Source organism: Heterocephalus glaber, unplaced genomic scaffold (genome assembly GCF_053883595.1).
Source record: "Heterocephalus glaber isolate CG9 unplaced genomic scaffold, H.glaber_assembly_v1.0 deba00001442, whole genome shotgun sequence".
In the NCBI taxonomy this organism is placed as follows: domain Eukaryota; kingdom Metazoa; phylum Chordata; class Mammalia; order Rodentia; family Bathyergidae; genus Heterocephalus; species Heterocephalus glaber.
This window is the reverse complement of record NW_028258296.1, coordinates 52480844-52506096: the sequence shown is the minus strand read 5'-3', so window position 1 is coordinate 52506096 and position 25253 is coordinate 52480844. Positions and strand designations below refer to the sequence as shown.

Here is a 25253-nt window from a genome sequence, read left to right as displayed (position 1 = left end):
GGGAGTTTGATGTACAAGCAACATATTTAAGCCCTGGTTATAATTGAGTCTGTTCCTCATTGAGCTTTGTGGCTGACCTCATTATTGTTCACAGCTTCCAGCCAAAAGGGTAATAGTCCCCAGACAGGGTATATTGGAAAGAGGAGGGAGAGAGGGGCAGAACACTCACCAAGACAGTCAAAGATGCAAAAAGATATAGAAGACCTTGTTTCCTTAGAGAGAGAGAAAGCATATCTGGAATTGAAGTATGGTAACAATTTTCATGCTTCTAAATCCTTTTAGTGTGGCCTCTATTCCTGAAATTCTAACTCTTTCCTCAATCTTTGGTTGCAAGGAAAGAAAGAAGAAATACCAAACTAAATGTGGGTACAGGCTGGGAGAATTGATAATTGGATAGAAATTCCTTTATATTTATTGAAAAGCTACTGCAACTATCAGAGACACTTACTGGACATTAATTTGGATGAACGAATTTCAGATAGATATTTATGTATGTAAATCCCTTCATTCTTCTCTTTCATGAATATGATTGCCTGTGAAAACATCATCAGGCCTATTCGGTAGCATGATAAGTAAAGTAAAATACGACCTGTATATTGCTTCAAGAAATATGTAAAAATACAATTATGAATTTAGTAGTTTGAAACAACAACAAAAAAAAACAATCCTACAAAAAAAAGCTCTTCTCTAGAAAAATCGAAATGGTTCAAGAAGCCCTTACTCAAAGTTGACACTTCGGCCTCACACTTATTTGGATGGCAGGGCTCGTGCTGTCTGAAATCAGTAGAGCTCTGATGGGGAATTAGGCCAGTAGGCTGCCCTACACAGCATGTTATGCTACACCAAACACTCCCGAGCTAACAAGCCTGTGCTTGTCCTGATTAGCCTTTTACCAAGAACTGGCACGAAAGAATCAACCTCTATTCAGGGCCACGCACTCACATCAGGAAATCTTTAATTAAGATTCTAATCCTCTTTATCAGAAATATCTCATTATCTCAGTCATGCCCAGATCTCCTCCTTATTCCTTCCATACCTCTGGAGCCGCAGAGGACCAGAGCAGAGGGCAATAACACGTTACACAGTCACAGTCCACCACCATGTCCCAGACCCTGTGTGAGGAGCTGGTCCTGTATACTCAAAGATTCCTTTTTGAATACCTTTGGGGAGAAGGGATGCAAAATGACAGGTTCTCTCTGGATTTATTGTAAGGTGCTAATACGTTACTTTTTGTAACTAATAAAATTTCAAGGACTGACAGCAAATTTCTGATTTGTTTTTTCTCTAGTAAAATGTCTGCTTTGAATTATGCAGAAAGAATTCCTCTTCCTGCCAACTTGTTTCAATTTCCCATGCAAAAACCATCCACAGAACCTCGTCAGGGGTTTCCTATAGAGGTTCATTTTAGGATTCTTCAGTCATTGCAGGAATAGACACACACACACACACACACACACACACACACACACACTCCGTGTTTTTTGGAGCAAGCAAAGGAAAATGTACTGGTAAGGTTTGTTTGTGGTACTTTCCCTTTCTGAAAGCAGAGATGGTCCTGTATTAGTCATCGATGGGGAAGAGTCTTTCCTTCTCACTCGGGGCCAGTGTCCAGTTCTGTGAATATAGGCCCGCCCTGTGTGTGGGTGGAGCAGGCAATTCCAGTGTGGCCTGTGATTTAAGAGGTGATGGAAGTTCCACCTGTCCAAAAATAGCCCCACTTGCATGTTGAAATCAGGCACAATGTCCATAAAGCCTTGGTCTAAATGAAATGAAACTGCATTTTCAGAATGCTGGCCCATTGAATAGCCAACCCTTTCAGCATGTGCTTCCTTATTGGAGATAACAACTGAATCCTGGGAGGATGTGCACACAGATAGACAGGGAGGGGTAGGGGGTACCAGGGACCAGGGCTTAGGCAACAAGCTCTGTATAACTCCTAGTAAGTTTGTTAAAACTGAACTTCTCCCATAGTATTTCGGTCAGTGTGTCACGTTTTTTAAATCAATATTTTCTGGAACATGGTATTTCCTAAGATAGGCAATGTACTTTGTTGGGACCCCTAAAGAATAAAATAACAATAATATCAGTAACTCACACTGAGAAGATTTTTTTTGAGAACAAACTATTTTCAAACATCAAATTTTGATCCCAACAACTTTGTAAGGCAGATTATAGTGTTACTGTACCACCCAGCAAGTGACGAAAGTCTCAAAGAGGTCAACTGACTTTCCCCACTGACTGGGACTAACAACCTCAGAAGCTCCCATGGAAGCCTGGTCATTCTAGCTTCAAATGCACACTCCCTTTATCACTTCAAACACTCCAAGACACAGTTCCTGTAGGAAAGAGATTGACAATTATCCTGCTTTATCTTGCTTAAAATTGTTCCAAACAAAAGAACAAGTTCTAGAAGTTTTCTCTAGTGGAATTATTGAGCAAGGGTTACCTCTTGTCTTAAAATTCTTAAAGGCACAATGCCAAATGCAGGCATATGTTTGGCAGAAGAAATTGGAATGAGAGTTTACTAGTCATCCATATGACTCTTCACACAAAAAGTTAGAATACTAATAAAATAATAAAATTCAATTATAATACTGAATGCTTTGTGTAAACTTATAATACACACCAACAAACCCAATTTGGTAGGGAAAGGAAAAATAAGAATTAGCAGAAATTAACTAGGATATTCTCTAGAAGCACTTGAACCCTAGGGGTATTTTAAGAAGAGACAAAAAGCTAGGGGAAGAGGCTGATCAGCCATTATTGAGTGACTGTGAAATCTAGGATTTCTGTATCAAAACAGATCCACTTTGCTCCCTAACTAAACATATCCACCTGCATGCCTCAAGCTGATGAGCCCCAGTTTCATAGTAACTCCAGACCCTCCCACCCTGCCCACTCATTTTTAGCTTTGGCTCAGTAAGCACTTCCTGTGATACCAGTCACTTGCTGAAATAGTGAACTAAGCACTGCTAGCTTCCCCAGCCTTTCTGCAAGGTTGGCATGGGAAAGCAGGGTTAGCTAAGTGTCAGCCCTCACCTGCCTGTCATGGACTCCTCCTCTTTAAGGAACAACGTTGCTGAAAGTCTGTGTCATATGTGTGCTCATCCTTTTATTCAGCATGCATTGTATTTGTCTTTACTTTGTGTCAATTACAAAGTTAATCCCAGACTTCAACCTGCTTAAGTCTAATAAAAAACAGAGGGAGACGGAAATGAGTAACTTTGTTAGTGTATCATAACAAGGTTTAAAAAGTGCAGTAAGTGCACAGAGAATCCCTACATATTTCTAAAGTTTTTTGTTTTGTTTTGTTTTGTTTTGTTTTGTTTTGTTTTGTTGGTACTGGGTATTGAACTCAGGACCTCACGCTTGCCAGGCAGGTCCTGCACCACTGAGCTACAGTCCCAGCCCTGAAGTTTTGAAAGAAAGGTTTTAAGAAAATGGCTTGAAAGCTGAATGGGCAATTTATGAAGCAACGAGGGAGGAAAAGAATTCTAGGATTCGAGGCAAGAGAATCAGCCCATGGAAAGTCAGGCAAGCATAAGAAGTCACAGTATGACTGGGGATTCCAAAGGAGGATATCCCCAGTGCCTAAAGAGGGAAAGTAGAAGGAATAGCCAGGAGAAGGGGTTGGCAGTTGGGTCAAGGCCAGGCCATAAAAGACCCAGCTGAGCCCTGCTTGGGAGTGTGGCCTACCTTTTAGGCATGAGGAGCACTGAGAAATTCTGAGCAGGGGAGGAATACATTAGAATCAGCATACAGGAAGAATTCTGATGGAAGGCTGGAGGGGTCACACTGATAAAAACAGTTAAGTGATGCATAGTATTTAAGTTGTATATAATTTATTAGCTGTTTAAATACCAATACATGTAATTACAGAAAAATTGGAAAATATAGAGAAAGCATAACTCATATAGTAGGTAAGTGCTTAAGAAACATCTGGCATATTCCACCACTCAGAGATATATACCTTATTTTACAATATAAAAGTTATATGTTTTATATTATCTCCTCCTTTTCACGTATTATAATGTTATCATTTTCTAAATCAATATTCAACATATGTAATAGAAATCACATCTCTATTCAGTAATATATTTAACCACTCCCTCTTTTGCTAAATTTAGACTGTTTACTAATAGTTATGACCTTGATTGTTTCCTTATAAAAATTTATGAAGCAGACTTACTGGGTCGAAGAATATGAATCATTTTAAAAGTCTTGACATGCATGGTCAAAATTCACTGGAGGCAATTTTTGCCAAATTACATTCTTTCTATCAGTTCCAATTTAACCAGACCCTCTTCAGCATTGTATTTTTAATCCTAGTCAATTTGATAAGCAAAAGTTGTAAGGTTGGACATGTGATCATATTTTTATTGGCTGTGTTTTGTGAATGTGGAATTCATTAAAGTGTAAGGATTATGTAATTTTGTTTTCAGATTTTTTTTTTTTTGAGATAATAGGAGGAACCCTCTACTGTTGAAATTCAGGATAGGGGATATTTCCTTTAAGTAATTTCAAAATAAACTTTAAGCGCCATGATGGATACCAATAGGAAGCGCCATCATTGGCACTTGCTCAGTGTCACCAGCAAACTTCAGGAGGACAGATGTGCAGAGCTGCTGAGAAGGTGGGCTGCAAGAGGAGCCTCAAGGGAAATCCAAGCCAGGCCTGTGCCAGTGGGAGCAGGAAACTAAGTCTGTGCCGAGGGCGTCTGGGAGGCTGGCTGCAGGAAGCTCTTCTGTGTGAGCCACTCCCTTTCTAACCTCCTCTCACCTCCACGTGCCAGTGGTCTACAGTGGCATACCTCAAACCACTTGTTAAAAATGCTGCGGACTCCAGCCCAGACTCTGTGATGGGGTCTATGAGTGTCTTTAGGGGACTCCGAGAAGCCTTCTTCCAAATGAGTACTTGTGAGCCTTCCTTTGGAGAAATTCAGACATACCTCTACCCACATCCTGCTCACCAGACTAGGGACCACCCTCCTTGGACTCTGAATCCCCCTTGCCACCAAACCAGCAGTGATCTGGGAGTGGTCAGAAAGTTTCCACGTCTTGTTCATTCCCCTGTGCATCAAGGTAGATGGTACTGCCTGCCTGGCTGCCTGCTCAGAGGTACTTTCTATCTTGGTCTTATGGCCTCTGGACAAATTAGAATACCTCTGCTAAATTAAATGCCTCCAGTGCTAGGTACTAATTACAGTCAAACAAAGCTGGAGGGGTCAGTCTACAGTGGGAGCTCTTAAGTACACATCCAAGGAGAGGAATAGCTGGCAAAACCTTTTACCCATTTTGTGCTTCTTTCTACTCTAAATTTCCAGAAATGGGAATGTAGTAGGTGCTCTCAAAAAACTGATGAATAAACGATGAAGAGGGTCGTTAAAATGTCAGTTTGTAACCCAGAATAGCTCTATCTTATCAGTTAGATGGTAAAAAGGGACATCAGCAGGACTGCACCACAAAAATATCCCAAACACAGAACATGTCTCCATGTGAGGTGAACATTAAATAGTTCACCCTCCAAAGGGCTGAGTTTTGAAAAACATCAAAAGAGCACCCTAGGAAACTCAAATTTTGATCCAAGCCAACCAGAAATTACAAGTGTGGGAGAGTCACAACCAAAGAGGTTCAAGTACTGTAGAAGTAAAATTTGCAATTAAGCTGTATAATGGTCATCTGATTTAATTCATTCAACAATTACTGAATATCTACTATTTCTTTGACTTTGAATTCAGATCAGTGAAAACTAATAAAAGCTAATATCCTAAGGGGCCTATTCTTAAATTTTCGAGGGGAAATAATAGAAAAGATAAATTTATATTATGCTAGATGGTAATATGGCTATGGAGAAAAAGGGGAACAAGGATGAGAAGCAGAAGGAGGATAACTAATTTGAGTGGCCTGAAAAGGAAAACTGAGATGGTAACATTTGACACAATCTGAAGGAGAAGGTGGAGCTATGTGGCTACAAAGGGAAGAGCTCCCACAAGCTAGAAATAGCATGTGCAAAGGGTCTGAGGCATACTTGTCTAACATCAAAAAAGAAGTGTAACTAACTAAAGAGCAGTGAAGGGAAATAAGACCAATAGATGTAGTGAAACCCAATAGGAAGTGATCTGAAACACATGAAGGAACTTGGAAAGACACCTCAACCGGGCAGTAGTTAGATTTGGAATCTGGGCTTAAGGAATCTAGAGCCTAGGAAGTGTCTAAACCAAGGATTTCAGTCTAGGAAAGGAGTTCACTGGAGAAAATATTGGTTGACCTCAGAATTTAGAAAAGAGCAGCAGATGTCACATTTGGTTAGAAGAGCAGACTCCAGAATCACAGTGCTGTATTGAAAGGTTAGTACCACATTCAATTCCTGTGTACCAGGACAAGTATTTAATCTCTGACTCTCATAAAATGATGTGGTTAGCTCAGTGCTTAGCACATACACTAAATGATACACATTATCCTAAGAGATTTATTATTAGGTTACTGAATCCTGAATCAGAGATGGGTCATCATGTCAAACATGAGAGGAGACTAACAGTCATTCCTAATAGGATTGGCTTGGGGACTGGAGGAACATGAGGCTCTGGAAGGCTGTCAGTGGATGAGCTGGAGGGACTAGGGAAAGCAGATCAAAGGGATGGAGTTGAGCTAATGGCTCTCTATCACAGTAGATCTGACAGGCTTAAGATGGCTGACCTTGAATTGAATGTCTTGGGGTGACCCATTGACCTGAGTTGTAGGGATTTCCCAGTTTCAGCACCAAAAGTACCAAGCCCCAAGCCCCCCTCAGTTGATCCATGTCATGTCAATATATAAATGACTATACCATTGTTTTATACTCCAAGGTGTTTAAAAAGTCCTGGAATGCTTAATTATGTGTAATATTCCTACACCCCCACCTCCAGATATTGATTTGGAAGTTGTGGGATAGATACAACGTGATCTTTATCTTTCACTAGGGCCCCAGGGATTCTGGGGAAGATGGTCCACAGAGTACAGTGAAGAAACATGCTCTTACGGGAGATGGTACAGCATTCCTCTGGTCATAAAGACTTTTCCCAGTAACAAGCCAGGAGATACTTCCCTTATGCATTCTATAGCTAAGTAATGGGTCAAAGAGATTAGAGGAAGACAGAAACACTCAAAAAAGCATGCCCTATTTATGGGCAGATTGAGTTTAGATTAAAAGTTAGGCAACAGCAACAGCCTAGCAAAATACTATCTACAATCAAGGTGAACACTACAACTTTTGGGGGTACTGAGCACTCAAGGAAAGAGAAGATAGGACTAAAAAGCTTCTTTACAGCTAGTAGGACCATAGCAGAAATCCGACCCAGGGCTGTTCTCTGCAATGAACTGCTTGATGACTTTTATAATAATAACAATAACAACAACGACAACAATGATGATGTTGATGATGCAATATAGACGCAAATAACTGAAAGTTAGCAAGGGTGAAACTGACAACATATAGACTGAATTCATTATTATGAAAGGGCACTGAAGAAACCAACTTCAGAATCACCTGAGGGCTTTTTAAATGACTACTGGGCTCCAGCCCCAGAGTTTGAGATTCAGAAGATGTAGTTTGGAGCCCAAGAATTTGCATTTCTAACAAGTTCCAGGTGATTCTGATGCCACTGGTCTGAGAAACACACCTTGCTAATCACTGGTTAATTTTTTAAGTCTATTAATTTGAAGGCATAAATCTCTCCATATAAGTACTGTATCAGCTTGCTCACCTTGCTTCTATGTTAATCAATAAAAATCTAAAACCAGCATAAAGGATACGTGAATGTGTTGGCTTACATTAAGTACAAGTCTAGGCAGGTTTCAGGTGTAATTAGTCTAGGTGCTCCAACCCTGCTTACCTGCAGTGCCCATGACCCTTTTTTCATCTGTAGGGTGGCTTCCACATCCTGATGGAGGTAAAGTAGCTGTGGAAATCCCGTTTTTTAGAGCTCTTCCTGAAGCTCTGTCATTACCAAAGAAATCAGGTCCAGCATTCCCAGAAAACTGCTCCTCATATTTCCCTGGCCTGAACAAGATCACATGCACATTCTGTACCAAAGACAAGGAAGGTTGGTATTATTTTTAGTACAAACAGTTCCACCCATTTAACTGCATTTCTGCAGAGGCACATGATGTAATTAAGAGAAGGATCAATGCTTGAAAAAAGCTAAATTCCCCTAGGAAGCATGGGAGTGTGGTGGATGAGCCAGCAGCAACCTCCAGCGTGGAGTCTGCACACAGGGCAAGTGACACCTCCTTCGGTATTGGCATGCAGGAGGCACAGAGACCTGCCTGGGACTGTACAGACATCTGAGCAACAGCATAGGTCAGTCAGCAGTCACTAGCAGGACCTCAGTGCTGCCTGAAGGTCTCAGACTGAAGGCAGGATTTTAAGAAAATTACTGACGATTTAAGGAGGTGGTTGGTAGCTGTCAGTCTGAGTACTTTCTCAGATAGGGAATGGGAGACCAGGAAAGCAGGACTGAAGGTCCCCACAGGTCTCAGGAAGAAAGAAGCAGCTCAGCTATTTGGATGTGAAGCACTTGGGAATAGCAAACTGGGAAGAGTAGCAAGAGTATTTAAACATAAAAATGTGGCTAAAAAGCTCTAGATCCTTGCAGCTAAATAGGGGATTGGGCACAGAGACTAGGCAGGGACTGGAACACAAGACAAGCGTAAAGTGGTCAAAAGGCCTGCTGTGAAGCCACAGAATGATTAGGAATAGGCATCTAGACCCATGTAAGCTAGGTTATAATCCCATGGCTACTAATTTTATCTGTGTGATTGCCTGGCCTGTCTGTCTCCTTATCTGGCAACATGGAGTGGTAAGAGTAGCCACCTCAAAGGGCAGATGAGGGTTAAGTGAGGTAGAATAAATAAAGTGATGGGATGCGGGATGTGCTATAGAACCACAAATGTGTTACTTAGCCTGAGAACCTACTACTTGCAATCTGTTCCCACAGCTTTTTAACTGTAAATATAAACATTTAAAAGCACTCACCTTCAAACCATAAGATAAATAACTCTAACAACATCATTTCTATATGTAGTTAATGAATGGATTTATTTGATCAGGAGATTTAGAAAGATAAATCAGAAAAGGATTTGACTTTCTGAGTTCATGGAGGAGACAAACCCTGTACACAAATAATTCCAGTGGGAGAGAGCAGTGGCAGGGCTGTTCACAGGAGGGGAGAGACCCTACAACTGACAGACTAAGGATGTCTTCAGATGGTATCAACATCTTGGGACTTAACAGAGGCAAGAAAAGATCTTGGACCTACAAAAGGAGTGGAATCATGTGTTGCTAATTCACACCTGAAGCAAAACCCTTCTTAATCTCGTGTGTGTAATTCTTCCTTATCATCACATCAGTTTCATGCACCTTTGTTTGCAGGTACACAAAAAGAAAAACCCTTCTAATAAATGAGGTTGTTTGCTTTTAACTTCTTTGTAGAGTAAGCCCAACAAACATTTCTAAAATACTCCTATGTATTTTGACATGTACTGTACATGTGAGATGTTCAAAATACACATCTCCCTTGAGGGATTAATTATATTTCAAATTATACATGTCTGTTAAAGCATAGATTAGGTCTACCTTTTCCATATTTGTTATTGTTGCTTCTGAAACTTCTTTACAGCCTCAAAGAGGTCTTAATCCCTGTCAAATGTTATTATGTTACCAACTTTTATGTAGTCTTGAAAGGGGTTGTTTATTTAGTTTCAATGACTCCTTGTTACTGCCAAATATTATTTCATTTCAGCACAGATGTAAGGGGTCCAATGACTGGAATTATTTTACAGCCCTGACATTGTGGAGAGATGGATACCGGTTTAATTATGGACAGCTGAAAATGATCTGGGAGTCACCTGCTCTGTATATTTATCATCATTATGAACTGCTCACCACGCTGTGCTCAGAGCACTTTCCTAAGTTCCATTTGCATTATATGACAGTGTGATCTATATGGAACCTGCATCTTCTGTCATCTTTAAATTTATGGCTAGACAGTTTAATATTACTTGATTATTTTCTTTTCCTCTTAGAGTGAGAAAATATGTTTCAGTCATTCATGTTCTTTTTCCTTCCTCTTTTTTTTTCTTCTGTTTCTCTCCTTGCCTTTTCTCACTGCTGCCCTTCTCCCTCCAGCTGTTTTTCCAATTATGCCCCACTGGAAATTATTCACTACTTAAAGAATGTAAATTGGATAGACTAGACACATAAAGGATCAAGCAATGCAATGACTAAAATATAGTTGGCACTTAATAAATGCATAAGGAATAGAGCAGAAAGAACCAGGAAGGAAGCTATGGAATTGCAGAGCCTGCTTAGAATTCTTCCATCACCTCTGTTAGAGAAATTAAGAATAGCATAATTTCTAATTCTGTCACCCTCTGCAGTATACACTACACTGTAACAAGATACGTTTTATATCCTCTCCTCTCTATATCTCCACCTAGCTCTAAATAGATTTTGATTTGTCCCTGTCGGGTTAGACAAAGGGTTAAGTGAATGGAACAGCTAAATTGCCACCACCTGATAATAAACTAAAGCCAAGTGTTACCATCCAACTGCTCCTCATTCCTTTCCTCCACTGCCCTGGGTGCCGTGCCTTTAAGAATTCTAGTTCTGTCCTGGCTGTCCAGATGACAGTAAGAACTAACTTAGTGAGGGTTTGCCATGCACATAGCATTCACCATGCTCACTCTTTTTATGGCTTTTCTCATTTAGGTCCCAATACAGTCTTATGATATCACCATAATTCATATTATTTTTCTACAGATTTTCTGTTCTTGGTAGGGGAGAATTTTGCCACCCATGGAACACTTGCCAGTGTCTGGAGATGCTTTTAGTTGTCACAGCAGGGTAACAAACCAAGGATGCACTAAGCATCACATAGTCCACAGGAAAACTTCCTACAACCAAGAATTACCTGGCTCAGAATGGCCTTGCTGTAGATTATTTTTTTTAAAAAACGATGAAGCTTAAAGGGGTTAAATAATTTGCCAAAGATCATCCAGTGATACTTGGGAAGCACGGAATGCATTCTTCAAGCCTGTACTTCCGCATAAAAGTAGTTAATGGCTTTGACAACTGACTCATCAATGGAGTGAAAAAGGAGCTAAAATTCCTAAAGGGAATCTCTTTGTGTGAGATTTACGTGGCTCTTTTCAGTCATTTGCAGGTCATTCCTCTTCCATTCTCCTCATCACATATGCAGGATGGAGCCCATCAAATGCAACCTTTCACTCTAAACACCAAAAATTTTATACACAAGAGACACACATGGGGGCAATAGTTCCTCTGACTTTTAAAAGTTATTAGCAGACATAGCGATATAAGATAAAAGCAGAATGCATAAGCAATCATGCTACCTAACCAATAAACTTTAAAAATAGGACGTAGAGCTACACAGTCTGACAGCAAATAAATTATACATGTTTAATTTGATGAATGTTTAATGATAATAACATCTTTCATTTTAAAGACAGAAATGGTGCATGGTGAAAATGTATTCTTCTCTTTTTATTAATTCTTCAATAGGACAAGTATCAGTTTTGGGCATAGCAAGACTCTTGTCTCCAAATATAAAATTTTAAAAGGGCTAGGGGTATAGTTCAGTGAGATGAAGGCCCTGAGTTCAATCCCCCAGTGCCTTCATCAGTTTTGACAGTATTTTAAGATATTGATTTGGTATCTTTTGAAAATCTTATTTATTCCCCACATCAACTTGGGACACAAAGTTTGGACACACTTTTTTCACACACATGTGGAAATGTACATACATACGCACATACAGTACCCACATATGATCACACCCCAAGTCGCTACACGTTGTACACATTTGTTCACAGACAGGTGCCATGTCTTCTTCCTAAGAATGGAGTTTCCTTTACCCTTTTCCTATAATACACAGTTACTATCTCACCCTTGTCGCCCTCAGCTACCCACAGACCCTCTCCGGTGCTTTCACACTTCCATGTTCCACCCAGAACCTTTTCCCTTCATGACCTAATCTTGGGCTATAACAGCACTTCCAGGCAGTGAAACCAAGGAGCTTCAAACATCACAAAGGCCAGAAGAATGTTAGCCATAAGTGTTTAGGTTAGAGAGAACAGCTACCTCCTACCCTAAATTCTAAACTGCCATGTCTGTTCCTTATTGCTTGAAATGATTTCATCAGTCACAAGTCTGTCTCATTTTATAATAAAGGATAAAAATCTCAAAATACAGTAAACTCACTGGTATCAATAAACAAAATGAGTTACCAATTTAAATGTTTTCTGCTTTGCTGGCAAGAGGAATTTAAAAAGCAAAGCCATCAGGTAGCTAAAAGGAGGATGAATGTAAGAGGAAAAGTGGGCAACTGAAAGAACTCAGAAGCAAACTCTAATCCTGTTGTTGCCCTGTACCAGCCTGTTTATTTTCATAGGGGAATAAACTTCCTTAGAGACCAAAAGCAAATCTCTTAGCCTGGAAGCCCTAGATTTTCATTACTCCTCACCTTTAGCACTGTGTGAATCTGAGTATACCACTGTTATTTAATGAATGTGTGCAGGCATCTCCTGCAGTAATAAAATATGCTGAGGATGGTGCTGAATAGTTGAATTCCTTTCAGTTTTGGGGTAAAAGAAAAGGGGAAAAGTGATGGAATGGTTACATAGTCATAATTTTAAATGAGATACTCTATTCACTATCATCTAGACCCCCCCCCCCGACCAAAAGAGTAGCCACTAACCTTTGTGACCATTTAATCAGCTAAAAACTAAAACTAACACTTTCAGCTCCTCAGTCTCACGAGCACTACTCAGCTACTCAACAGGCATCTGTGGCCAGTGGCTACCATACCATACAGCACAGATACAGAACATCTCAGTCATCACCAAAATTCCATCAGCACCAATGTGCACAAAGATGTAATTGGAGAATTCTCAGCATTAATAAAGTGAGTAGGGAAAGATCTTTTTATACATTGGTGAGAACAGAAATGCTACTAACAAAAATACAAATGCACTTAACAGAAAAAAGGAAATACCCTAAATCTAAATATCCACCAATAGGGAACTAGTTAAATAAACAACCAAACAACTGTATGACTCTGCTGCCTATTCAAAAATGCACATGTCCAATAAGATTAAATTTTTTTTAAAAATGCATATGTAAACAAAACATATTGGCACAGAAAGCTGCCCTGATTATGTTTTTATGTAAAAACACACACCACAAATCACTTAATATGATAACATCATGTCATTTGTATAAAGCATAAAAAGGTTATACATATCTGTTTATACATGTACAGGGGATTATGAAAGGATACACAAGACTTGGTTAACAGTGATTATCTCTGGGGAAGGGTTAGTGGAAGGAGTCGGGGAAGCATTTTCCTTTCACAGAACATCATTAGACTTTTTACCATGATGAAGAACAATAATATTCTTCCTTTGTTGAACTAATCATATACTAATGAAATAAGATACCCAAAAATGTGACACCAAAAAAAAAAAACTTAGGTCTTCTCTGAATCCAAAGCCTGTTTGTTCTGTCTTGTATAAACTGGATCAAATCTAGGGTGTGGATCCACTCCTGCTTGCTGAGGTCTTTATATATCTGAACCAATCCTAAGTCACTAACCTCCCAAATTGAGTTAGATACGAAGTCATACATTGTGGATTATTGCAATTACTGCAATAAACCCACTGGTCAGGAAGGCTCTGAAATCAATGGATTCTTTTAGGGGAAACGAGTGGCTACTTGGAGCTATCGTGGGGAAAGTCTTCCCCAGGTCATCTCTCTCCTATTAGCCCTCTCCTTTCTGTCTCACACAGCCTCACCTTGCCCTCTTCTCCTCCACCTTGCCCCCAAAACGTATTTCAAGGAAGAGAAATGCAGATCCGAAATTCTTGCACATCCTCAGAACTCCTCTATGATTAATATGTAAGTTAAGCAATGATTCAAGCTGCTCTGTATGTTGTTTTATAAGCATGCCAAGGAAATCACGCAGAAAACCTCATGGTTTTCCATTCTATCCATCCATCATTCACCATCCATCCATCCACCCATCCACCCATCCATCTATCCATCTGGCTTCCATGGGAATGCGTGAGGCAGTTCTACATACTGGGCAGACAGATGTTTGTGCTTACTAATATGAGCAGGTACTGCAGAAAGGAGGAATGGCTAGAAGAGAGAGGGAGGGCCTGGGGAGGCAAGGAAAGAATTGGACCCATTTGTTTTAAATGGTAAAGCTTTGAGCCAGGTCAGTGATTCAGAGAGAAATGATGTGGGTTTTTTTCCTTAATGTGCTCAGAATCACAAACTTCTCAAGATGAAAAGAGCATCTATACCAGCCCAAAACAAATACCTTCACACAACAGACATGGCTTTCTACCTCAGCTACAGTCTTTGAGACATCATTTTCTCCTGTAGCCATCTTTCCTGGGAAAAAACATTTTCGGTTGCTGGACCCAGGGTCTCCCCAGTCCCTTCCCAAACCCCCACCCCCGGAGACCTGACATAAGGAAGTCCGGGGATTCTCAGGCCTTGCTTGGCAGCAGTCCCTATTCTGAGTAAGTTCCATTTGCCCATGACTCATGTTTGTGTGTGTGAATTTCTGGCTCATGCTAAGCACACTTGCTTGCTGTTTAAGCCTCATGAGTACTCAGGCTTTTATCCACTTAGGACTGCTTCTCTGCCTAGATAGGAAGCTTAGATTTTTCTCTAATTACTCCCTGCCCACTGGCACGTTGTTGCTACCACTTTATATCATGTTGCTCATCCTCCCAAAACCTACAGCTCTTGTCATCTTGCTCCTTATGCACACATACAGAAACTCATGCACAGATATACACATACTCAGGCCATGGGTGCTGGACCTTTACAGAAAGCCAAAGATTTGCAGTAGAGAAGAAGGCTTTCAGAAATGTTCTGAGAGAGGTATATTTCCCCTCAAGATTGTGTCCTCTGCAGTTTTTAATGCCCCTAACAACGTCTTTCACACATAAGTCTTCTGAGGATTTGGTTTTCATCTGATACCAAACTTCTGGCTACTGACTAGGTGGAATTGTGACTTATGGGGTGTTGAAGAAAGCGCTTTAAATGGAAACTCATTCGTAAGCACCTTCCTTGTTCTGCTCTCCTGGGATGACCCGCATGACCAAGAACATTTTCAGTCTCATATTTTGAATTCAGCACAGAGCCCCATTTTCATGAATGATCCTGAAGACTCACAGCGTGGTCTGAAAGTGGCACTTGTAGAGTCAAGTCTATTCAGAGCAGCAGAGGAGAGAACAAGTATGCCCAGCCTCTGCCACTGCGAACAGTGGCTCGTGCAGACTGTGCCTTGGCCAGGCAAATCTGGCCTGTATCCCCTCCATACAGGCCACTCCTCGGGCTCCCACAGGGCCTTCCCTGATGCTGCCTCTCTCTACACAGTACTCGGTCTCTGTCTACACGTCAAGAGGACACTGGTGTCCACAGCACCAGTGACAACCCCATCACTTCTCCCAGATCAGGCCAGGGCATCCCCGTTACTTTGATGCTAGGCCAGATTTGTGTTTGAAACCTAGAACTCTGCAGGTAGCTTTAGACAAACCAGAAATACTTTTTAGGGCCTGCAAAATACCTTGCTTGGGGGATGTTTTGTTGTGCGTTGAGTCCATTTTAACACAGTGAGGCAAGATTCATAGACTTCAAGAGATGAGAGGCTAGAGAGCACCTCTAGAGACATCTCATCCATCACCTTGACTCCAGGCAGGCAAAGCCCGGCCCCCAGGCACACACGAGTATCCTCCTGCTTTCACAGATCATCAGGAAAAGAGACTCCACTGCCATACTTGGGTAGCCCATTCCAGGGCTGACTTCCCTTCAACATTGTCATTGTCTTCGTGGCGCTCCATGCTAGACTGCTCTGAGCTTTAGAAACCCCAATTTGAATATATTTTGGAATGTCACAAAGCACCCTGACTGTCAGCATACTGTTTCACTGGGATTAAAAAATTCCATCTCCAACCAAACGTTGATGCCTACTCTTGGGGTTGGACCAGACGAACAGTGTTCATTTTACAGCGAGGGCCTGACCTGTGGTCCCTGAAGGATCCCCTTCCATCTTGGGTCTGCTCATCATTAAATGGTGAGGTCCTGCAGGTGTACTATGAGTTTTCCTGCTCCCAGAAATCATAGCCATCACGTCCATCTTCCTAAATGGAGTTAGCAGGAGGAGAACTGCCATGAAAGCAAAGCGCTGTGTTTCCTGGAGAGTAGTCCATTAGACACACATGCAGCTTTCTGGTGCTTGCTTTGTTCCTTTGGTTTTTAGAAAAGATGACTTTAATGGAATCCTTTCCCTGCATTTCCCATTCTGCCAGGCAATGCCAGAAACCCTGATGTGGTCTCTAAGAGGTCCAGTTACATTTTGGCACATGATAATCCACATGGCCATCACAGTTAGAAGCAAAATATGCATCTCTCTCTCTTTCAGCTATTTCTGTTGGCAAAGGGAAAGTCAAAGGAGCTGGGCTGGCCATGAAGCCCTGACCAAGAACTGGTATGAACCTCAGACAAGACACAGCTCGAGGGATGCAGGGCAGGCGGTCATCGTCTGAGACCGAGGGCCTGAAATTGACACCATATGCACGGCAAAAAGTGATTGTTATGGGAGGCAGGGGGAGAAGCAGCATGTCAGAACATTTGAGTAACACCTAATTCATCTCAGGGTTATAAATAAATATGATGCTAGCTTAAGAACAAAACTTAAACAATACTTTAACTAGATTGCTTCTGTGACAGTCCTGCAGGCAGACGTGAACTTTATTAAGGAGACAACACGAATAAAGAGAAACACATAACAACTTTTATGGTATATTTTACGTGATTTTATTTTTTTTGCAGTAAATAAAATGCTTATAGGACTCCAAGGAAAAGGGCCCAGATGTTAGAGAGTTGTGTGAAATTTAGGGGAAACAAGCTGTAAAAAACACAGTCATAAAACAGGCTGTCAGTGCCACACATCTGGACAATACAGCTGTATGTTCCTAGTGGCTGTCGTCACCCAAAGAAAACTCAATAACCTTATTTCACCCCAATTAGGCTGCATACCAAAAGGATCAACATTAAGTTGTAAGGGGGGTAGCATTCATGTGGTGCCTCTGTGTCAATCCACTTTTATCTTTCATTTGAATTTGGTCATCAAGAAATAAAAGCCTGCTAACATAGTCATTTCCACTATTATAAAGCCCTATTTAATTTATAATGTCCTAATAAGTCAAAGTTTGACAGTTTGGGCTACTGGCTATGCCAGACAACAGACATTTTGTAGCATGAAAGTGACCTGTGTTGCTCATCCCCAAATAGAACCCTGCCTCTTTCTCTTCTGCTTTTCTGGGAGTCTGAGTCTAACACCATTGTTGGGAACTACTCTCTGCCTTATTGGAAAAAGAAGTTGATGTTCAGACATCAATCAAATTTTTATTTGACGACACTGGGATGTTTTTCCTTTTTTGGGGTCAGCAATAAAGCACCTTTGCAATTCGACAAATATTGCAAAACATATAATAACACACCCTTTCATCTTTTCATCATTGACAGGCTGTGTCAAAGGTTCTAAAATGTCACTTTTTCTAATAATTGTATTTCTTCACAGGTGTTAATTGCAGCAAAAACAATTATGGACAGTGGAGAGAAACTGACCTTACCATTGATAGGGAAACTCCTGAAATTTCAACTTCTCCAGATTAAATTAAAGGACCAGCAACAACGGGAAAATGTAAAGAAGGTACCGTATGACACGTGGGTTGTCCAAAGAGGGCAAGCAGTGAATGAAACTCAGCCAAACTTCCCCGGGACCACTTCCTCTCTTCTTAAGCCACTATTAAGTGTTACCTGGCAAATATACCTGTCACCTCAGATTCTTAGTGAAAAGTCTCTCCAAAGATCTGCTGGAGGGATTATGATAAATCTATTAAAAATAAGCCTCCTCATATATGAAAATGACAATATTCAAGGCATGTATTCCAGATGGTTTTTATGGTAGTGTATTTATATTTTTAGCAAGGAAATGACCTAGGAAAGAAACAGGGTGCCAGAAGAAGTAAATATAGAAAGGGGGCAAAAAAACTCCTCAAGTCAGGCTCCAACCATTTAAACTATTCTATTTGATATTCAGGAGGCGTGGCTATTAAGATAATGGAGACATCTGCACCTTCCTAATAAAGTAACTGTTTTATCAACAATCCATCACTACTATGTGATCATTACTTCACATGTGGATTTCTCATTTAATTTGCCTATGGAAATCAATCGGGATCCTTCAAAATATTAACATTTGCATCTGATAATGTTTTAAAAATACTTTTAGCAAAGAAATGCACAGTTCAACTCCATTTATTATGATCAGTGCTCAAAATGAGAAATTCTTTTCTTATTTTCCAAATCAAGCTGAAATATTTTTAGAAAGCCAAAGCCAAATGCCTCTGTATGTGTATGTGTAATGTGTGTGTTTACACAAAAATCAATTAGTACTGAAAGAAAAAGTAAATGTATACCAATAATACTTTATTCAAGACCCCCAAATCTAGTTTCCTATTTGAATTGTCTTCTTGACAGAATAATTTTGGAATAATAAATAGTAATAATAATAATAGTATTACTTTGTGCTTACAGAATAGGGCTTTATGTTTTTCAAAGAGATTCTCTATATAGCATCTTATGGGGTAGTGCATATTGTCCTCAGGAAATTTCTGCTCATATGAATATGCTTGATGGTATGAGTTTTCATCTATTGAAGTTTTTTCCATCGTGTACAGGGGACTGACTGTACCTTAAGAAATACTCATGGAAATTAAAACTTGGCAGAAGAAAAATTGGAAAACTTGAAGCTAATATAGTAACATCTCCTCTTGCGTGTTTAAATTCGTGTCATATGGAAATATGAATTATGAAAAGTAGATTGAGTCTTGTGAAAATTCCTGCATCTTTTGTGTTTTGCACTTTTCCATGGACCTATAAATAGCATGCTAAAGAGTGTCAATTTACTTGTTTACCATTTATTATTAAAAGCAGTTATTTCTTATTATAGGAACACTGTAGATTTCAATTAACAAAGCTTAAGTAAAAAGAAATACCTTCTCCCAGTAGCTTAGGAAATTTTTTAAAGCATGCAATGAATATAAAAATATTCTTGCATTATTATTTTGCTCACCAATTCTGTGAATTGTGAGCTGCAATAATATTGCTGTGAGATTCTGATTATATGGAAATAATTTTAATTTACTTGTTGAAAATTGAGAGAATCCTAAGGAATTGGGGCTTGAACTGTAGCTATTAAAGAAAAAATTATTTGACTCGGTAAGGGAAGTCTTTGAACAATTAAGAGGCAAAAATTTCATGATCTAATTTAATGTCTGTTTGCGGGGGTGGGTCCCAAAGCACCAACTTCAAATCCCCAAGTCAAAAATCAGATGAGTAGGTGCTAAATAAATTGATGAAAACTGATTGGAATGGAATACTTTGCAGAAAGTACTTCTGGTAAAGGCAAGATGAAAGGAGTTGTACGTGGGATGATGTAATCTATGTTTATTTCAACAACACTGCCCAAGAGGTCAGATGGAACTATTGAGGTTAATGCTTGTCAGCCCAGCCGGGAGTATGGCAGAAAGTGAAATGAACAGAAATTATGTAAAAGTGATACCGTGCTGTGCGTTAGAAAATGAATAAAGAAAAGAAAAAGAGGATTTTACCCAAATTCTTCCTCTTTCCTGAACCTAGGATGAAATTCTGCAATTCCTACAAGGGGAGTGACTAAATCTTCAGCTTTTTAACCACAACATGAAATTCATATAGAAGTTCTCTTTCAAATGCTAATTACAGTACATTGCTTACATCTGTACAACCCAAAGAATGTTTTGTATCTTCTTTTAACTTTTGGAACTGAATTTTAAAAAAATGAATAGCTTAAAAATACCCCAACAGTAATTATAGAAAATATTAGAAAGAAAGGTAGAGCAAATATAAATAGTAAGCTTATATTTGTATATTTGTATAAACAGAATGTATCACGATATATTTAATCCTATCTTAATCAAAACTTTTCTTAAAAATAAATGGTAAATAATACTCAGCTGCCAAATATAGTAAAGATATCTCAGACTCTAAAGTTTAATAACTTACAACACTTTAACATTGCTTTTGCTTTCTGCTTTGCAAGAAAGAAAGCTTGCTGGCTAATTAATATAATAAAAATAATTATTAAAAGTTAATGTTATTCATATTATAAAGATGTTTTATGAATAATTTTAAAGCCCTTTAGCATGTAAATTTCTGGGGCACAAATTCTGGAATAAATAGAAAATAAATAGAATCTACTTTAAAATATTTATCTATTTGGAAACACTGTTAATTACTTCCAAATAGAGTACACAAAGGAATGTACTTTATTTCTGTAAATATATTTTAGCACATCCGAATATAACTTCTTCTGCATAGTAATCCCAAGTTAAATTTTTGTCACATTTTAAAATGTAGATTAAAGTGTTTCATTTAGAAATGAAGTTTTCCTAAATAATTACCTCAACAAGGGCCGGGGATTTAGCTCAGTGGTTCCAGCGCCTGCCTCACAAGTGCAAGGTCCTGAGTTCGATCCCCGGTACCAAAAAAATAATAATAATAATAATAATTACCTCAACATTTATTTAACATTTTTAGCTCTACATTATGCGTCTGTCATTAATTCATATATTCTTGGATCAAATATTTATAGAAACAATATACTAGCCACATGTAGTCTCATAATGTTCTTTATTATTTTAAAATAAATTGATTGGTTTCTGTTCTGGACTGTTTTAATTTAATCAATATCTGAATTTTTTCACTCATTTTGCTTCCTTTTAACTCCAATTTTTATGTTATAGGTTACTTATGAACATTTATTTAAAAACAAAACAATTATGAATCAGAATATTTCATTTCTATTGAAAATTCAACTAAAATAAAGCATTTAATCATAAAAGTAGATGAAAATGACTATGATACAGTCATTAGCCATTTAAATAATTAGATTAAATCTAGTCTTATTTTCTTCTGAGTTCAGAATGTTTCGTTTTTTACAAAAACTGATACAAATGCAAATGTATTATTTTTTTAATCCAGATATATTCTAACTGTGATTTTCATTTATGAATTCAAATAAATAGTCTATTCTTTCTTGGGCTTTTTTAGATAGCATCTTTTGTATAAATGAAGAGTTGTTTCTTTTTGTAGCTCATGTGCTTTGAACAAGTTGCCTTATTTTCTTGGGGACTCGAAGAAAAGGAAAATGTAAAGAGCGATGAACAGACAGTGTTTTAAAATTTTTCTTAAAATGATTCAAAATGAAAACTGCCTAATTTTGATAAACACAACATCACGAAGCCACAAACAACCCTGAGCCTCCTCCAAAAGACGAACGAAGAGAAATTAGAGTAGCTTTCACGGACATGTTCCAGCTTACTCCAGTCAAAACCCCGAAACACTGGGAATCAGCCAATACAATGCCATTTTGTGTGTGTGTTTTGTTTTAAAAGAAAGGCCATAGGGACATACCAGGAAATTACAGGCTGGTTAGTTTTGATTCAGTTGTGGTTAAAATCTTCAGAAACTATTTTAGGAAATCAAACGGAGGAAGAGCAGAAACTCAGTTTAGAGGAGCTCATGTGGTTTCAGGAAACAAATAACTTGCCTCACTAACTGAATGGAATTCTTTGAGGTCGTATTATTGAAATGAGGGTACTATCAACATGAATATTGGATCTAAGGAGCTTTAGAGCCCAACAACTCAGGAGAAATTACAAATGACTCGCCAGCTGGCTTTTCTCTAAAACAGAGAAGTGCTTTCCTAATTGGTTTGATTTTTATTAATGAAAACTTTGTATGGACCTCTAGGAAACTTTAAAGGAACACACGTATTTAAAATAGGATAATATTTTAAGTAGCTATGATAACAGCAGCTAATTTAATAGTTACCTACCATTATTGACTATTTAGTACAGCACTGAGCCCTTGAAGTATTACATGATTTAATCTTTGAAATGATTTTATGAGTTACAGAGATTTATTCCCAGATTTCAGTTTGTACATGTGAGGATGTGAAAATTTAAGTAATTTCCCAAGGCCAAACAGCTCTTTTCAGTAATGGAGTGGGGATTAAAATATAAAACTGTCCCAGTCCAAAGGCCATGTTCCTCACCACTACACATGCCTCTTCCAAGTGTCTCTCAATAAATATGAAATGATTCTCAGGGTACACAAACAGTAGGATGCTGCCCACAGATGTTTCTCACAGTACCAGTGATTTTGCCCAGTGTGGTCCTACCGATGACATTGCTTACAACATCTGGAGGTTAAGTATGAGCAAGTGATCAGAGAAAGGAATAAAACTCACCAAAGATGGAGGCCACCAAGCTGGTCAACCACTGATTCCCAAGGCAATTCTTACTTACTTTCCAGTTCTGCCCTCTCTGCCCAGAAATGACTCAGTCTCTGAAAGGATAGTTCAGAACAAGACTTCTTGAGATTATTTCAAACACCCTCATACCTGCTCTCTGCCCTTTTGAAGGTGAGGTAGGATACCACTGGCTAATTTGGTGCTGCTATATCTCAGAGCCACATAGGATGCTAGAGGATGCAGACATCAGACCCAGCCTGCTCATTACTGCCATCACAGACAGAGACGGCCGCATTTTAATTCTCTGAATTAGGAACTGCACCCTGAGATGGCAATATGGCACCTCAGGAAATTCTATGGGGTCCTGATGATTGCATTCCTGGGCAAATGAAACCAGTACTACATTCCTCAGTTTGTATTTTCTACACCAGAGCAGCTCACTAAAGAAACAAGTTCCTAATTCCATTTCATGTGTTATATTTTCTATTTAGCAGAGATATGGGAGAAGGAATGAGAATGGAAAGGAGGTAGGATAAGGTAAGAGGAAATAACCAGAAATTATAGAAAAGGAAAAACACACCATTCACAATGCCATAACCATATTACAATTAATGTTAGCATTTTAGAGCTTTTCCTTTCTTTCTGTGGATTTGCTTCTTTGCATAGTTGCAATCATTGTAAAAATGGTTTACTCCAATTTTTTTCAGTTGAAATATATTATAATTTTTACTGACTAGCACAGTGTCCTTATGTATTATTATAATGTTCTGTTGATCACCATAATTTTCCTCGTTATTGAACTTTCCATATTTTTAGAATAAGCTATGTATTCTGTAGTGTAGAAATTTTCCATATTTTGAATGATTTCTTTACCATAAATTAATGGAAGTAGATTAATTAGAATGACTACTTACCAGTTATATTTGAATTTTGACATCAAATAGTCATTTACAAATAAATATATAATCTGAAGTATTTTGATGTTCCAAATAACTAGGTTGCTTTGTTATACAGAAGGAGAATTTTTCTTTTCCCTTTAGAAAGATAATAATTTGGGATTAAAGATTCTACATAGATGACACTTGTTACTCAACTGAGTATGTGGAATGCTAACACTAGTTTTAGTTACCATTAAGACAAGACCCTCACATCTGCTATGTAGCTTAAATGGTTAAGAAATCTCTGTGCCTATCCAAAGCCTTCTCACAGTGGGAGGCATCCAGATGCTTTCTGTACATACTTCATTTTAAAGAAAATGTATTCTGTAATGAACTTGACCTCCCCTTCAGATGCTGGAGAACATGTGTTCCCCAAACATGGTGGAGACAAGGGCTTTGGGGATACTTCCCTCCTAATGTTTTTTCTTGAATTGGCAAGGGTTTCCTCTGAATTTTTTAGTTGGGAGCAGATGACTGTACTGTGGGAACACACAAGGAATATGTTCAGAAATCCAACAACATCTTTGCCCGGACCTGGAGCCCAGGAGGACCCTGATTCTTCTGTCTACTTCTGTCTCCCACTTTGCAGTTTCTCTGCATCAGAGAATCCTTTCTCGTCCTGGGGAGATCTTTACATGAAAATACTTCTTGTAATTGTACCGACTAAAGACTCATCATTGGAAATGGAAAACGCGGGACACTAAGCTGTTTAGAGAGAACAATGATAATTATGTAAAAAAAGGTACATAAAATAATTTGAAAGAATATATCAAGAATCATCATGCATTTTTTTGCTTGGCTTCCTGCATGTACTTTTTTAAAAATTAACTTTATTGGTACATTTTAGCTATACAATATAATGACATGCATCATTGGAATTTGTACCTTTACATAATATATCTTGGTTCTCATTTTTCCCCATTCCCCCACCCTCCCTTCAACCTCTTCACCCCTCCCTCTTTACAAAGACTTTGTTTCCATTTATTCCTTTTCTCATATTAATTCCATTCCCTTTTTTCCTTTCCCCTACCCCTCCTACTTCTCCTTCCCCTTTGGACCTTTTCTTCCTATTTCACATTATCTATTATACCTTTTGATCCTTATTTACACTTTCAGTTTCTCACACCAGAGAAACTATTCAGTATTTGCACATCTCTGTCCTATTTATTTCAAAAAAATCCAAAAATTCATTTGGAACCAGAAGAGACCTAGAATAGCAAAAGCAATCCTAGGCAACAAAGACAAGGTAGGGGATATCACAATCCCCAACTTGAAACTATACTACAAAGCTACTGTGATAAAAACAGCATGGTACTGGCAAAGAAACAGACTTGAGGACTAGTGGAACAGATTAGAAGATGCAGAAACAACTCCAGACACACTCAGCCACCTCATCTTTGACAAAGGAGCCAAACACCCTCACTGGAGGAAAGACAGCCTCTTTAATAAATGGTGCTGGAAAAAATTGGGTTTCAATTTGCCAAAGCTTAAAAACTAGAGCTATAGCTCTCATTATGCATTTTTAGGTGGTAGGATTATGGTGAATTGTGTAAATTTTTTATATTTTGTTCAATTTTCCAATATGATGATTTTATAGTATAAAACATTTTAAAAAGTGAATCAGAATTTTCAAGAATCTCTTTAAAAATACTTTTGGTGAAATTGAGGAAAGTACAAAATGATCATTTCATTGTTAATGAAAATTGGTTTAAAGATCCTTTCCTCCAGTCTCCCAAGTTTGACCTTCCTAAAGGAATACAAATGGAGTACTACTCAGCCATAAAGAATGAAAAACTAGTCATTTATAGCTAAATGGATGCATATCAAGGCCATACTCTTAAGTGAAATAAATAAGACAAACGTGTAAATACCAAATAGCTTCA

At 38.7% G+C, this 25253-nt stretch overlaps 1 protein-coding gene and 1 long non-coding RNA gene across 15 annotated transcripts in view; one reads left to right on the top strand and one right to left on the bottom strand.

Annotated features, from left to right (window-relative positions):
- The window catches only part of LOC110350998 (uncharacterized), a 96559-nt gene extending 88495 nt beyond the window's left edge, over nucleotides 1-8064 (bottom strand). For 2 of the 5 annotated variants that reach the window (XR_015452071.1, XR_015452070.1), the window contains exon 1: nucleotides 7871-8063. This is a non-coding gene — a long non-coding RNA (uncharacterized LOC110350998). Of the gene's footprint in view, nucleotides 1-7870 lie in introns of all 5 variants that reach the window. The other 3 variants (XR_002397996.2, XR_015452072.1, XR_015452073.1) reach the window with 2 other exon arrangements.
- Nucleotides 1-25253, top strand: part of Spag17 (sperm associated antigen 17) — a 210235-nt gene that overhangs the window by 46532 nt on the left and 138450 nt on the right. For 9 of the 10 annotated variants that reach the window (XR_015452066.1, XR_015452061.1, XR_015452062.1 and 6 more), the window contains exon 4: nucleotides 17657-17788. Coding sequence is in view for 1 of the 10 variants with exons in the window: in XM_021265754.2 (XP_021121413.2) it covers nucleotides 17657-17788 (132 nt within the window). In the remaining 9 variants the exon portion in view is untranslated. Of the gene's footprint in view, nucleotides 1-17656; nucleotides 17789-23974; nucleotides 24113-25253 lie in introns of those variants that run through there. The other variant, XR_015452067.1, reaches the window with a different exon arrangement.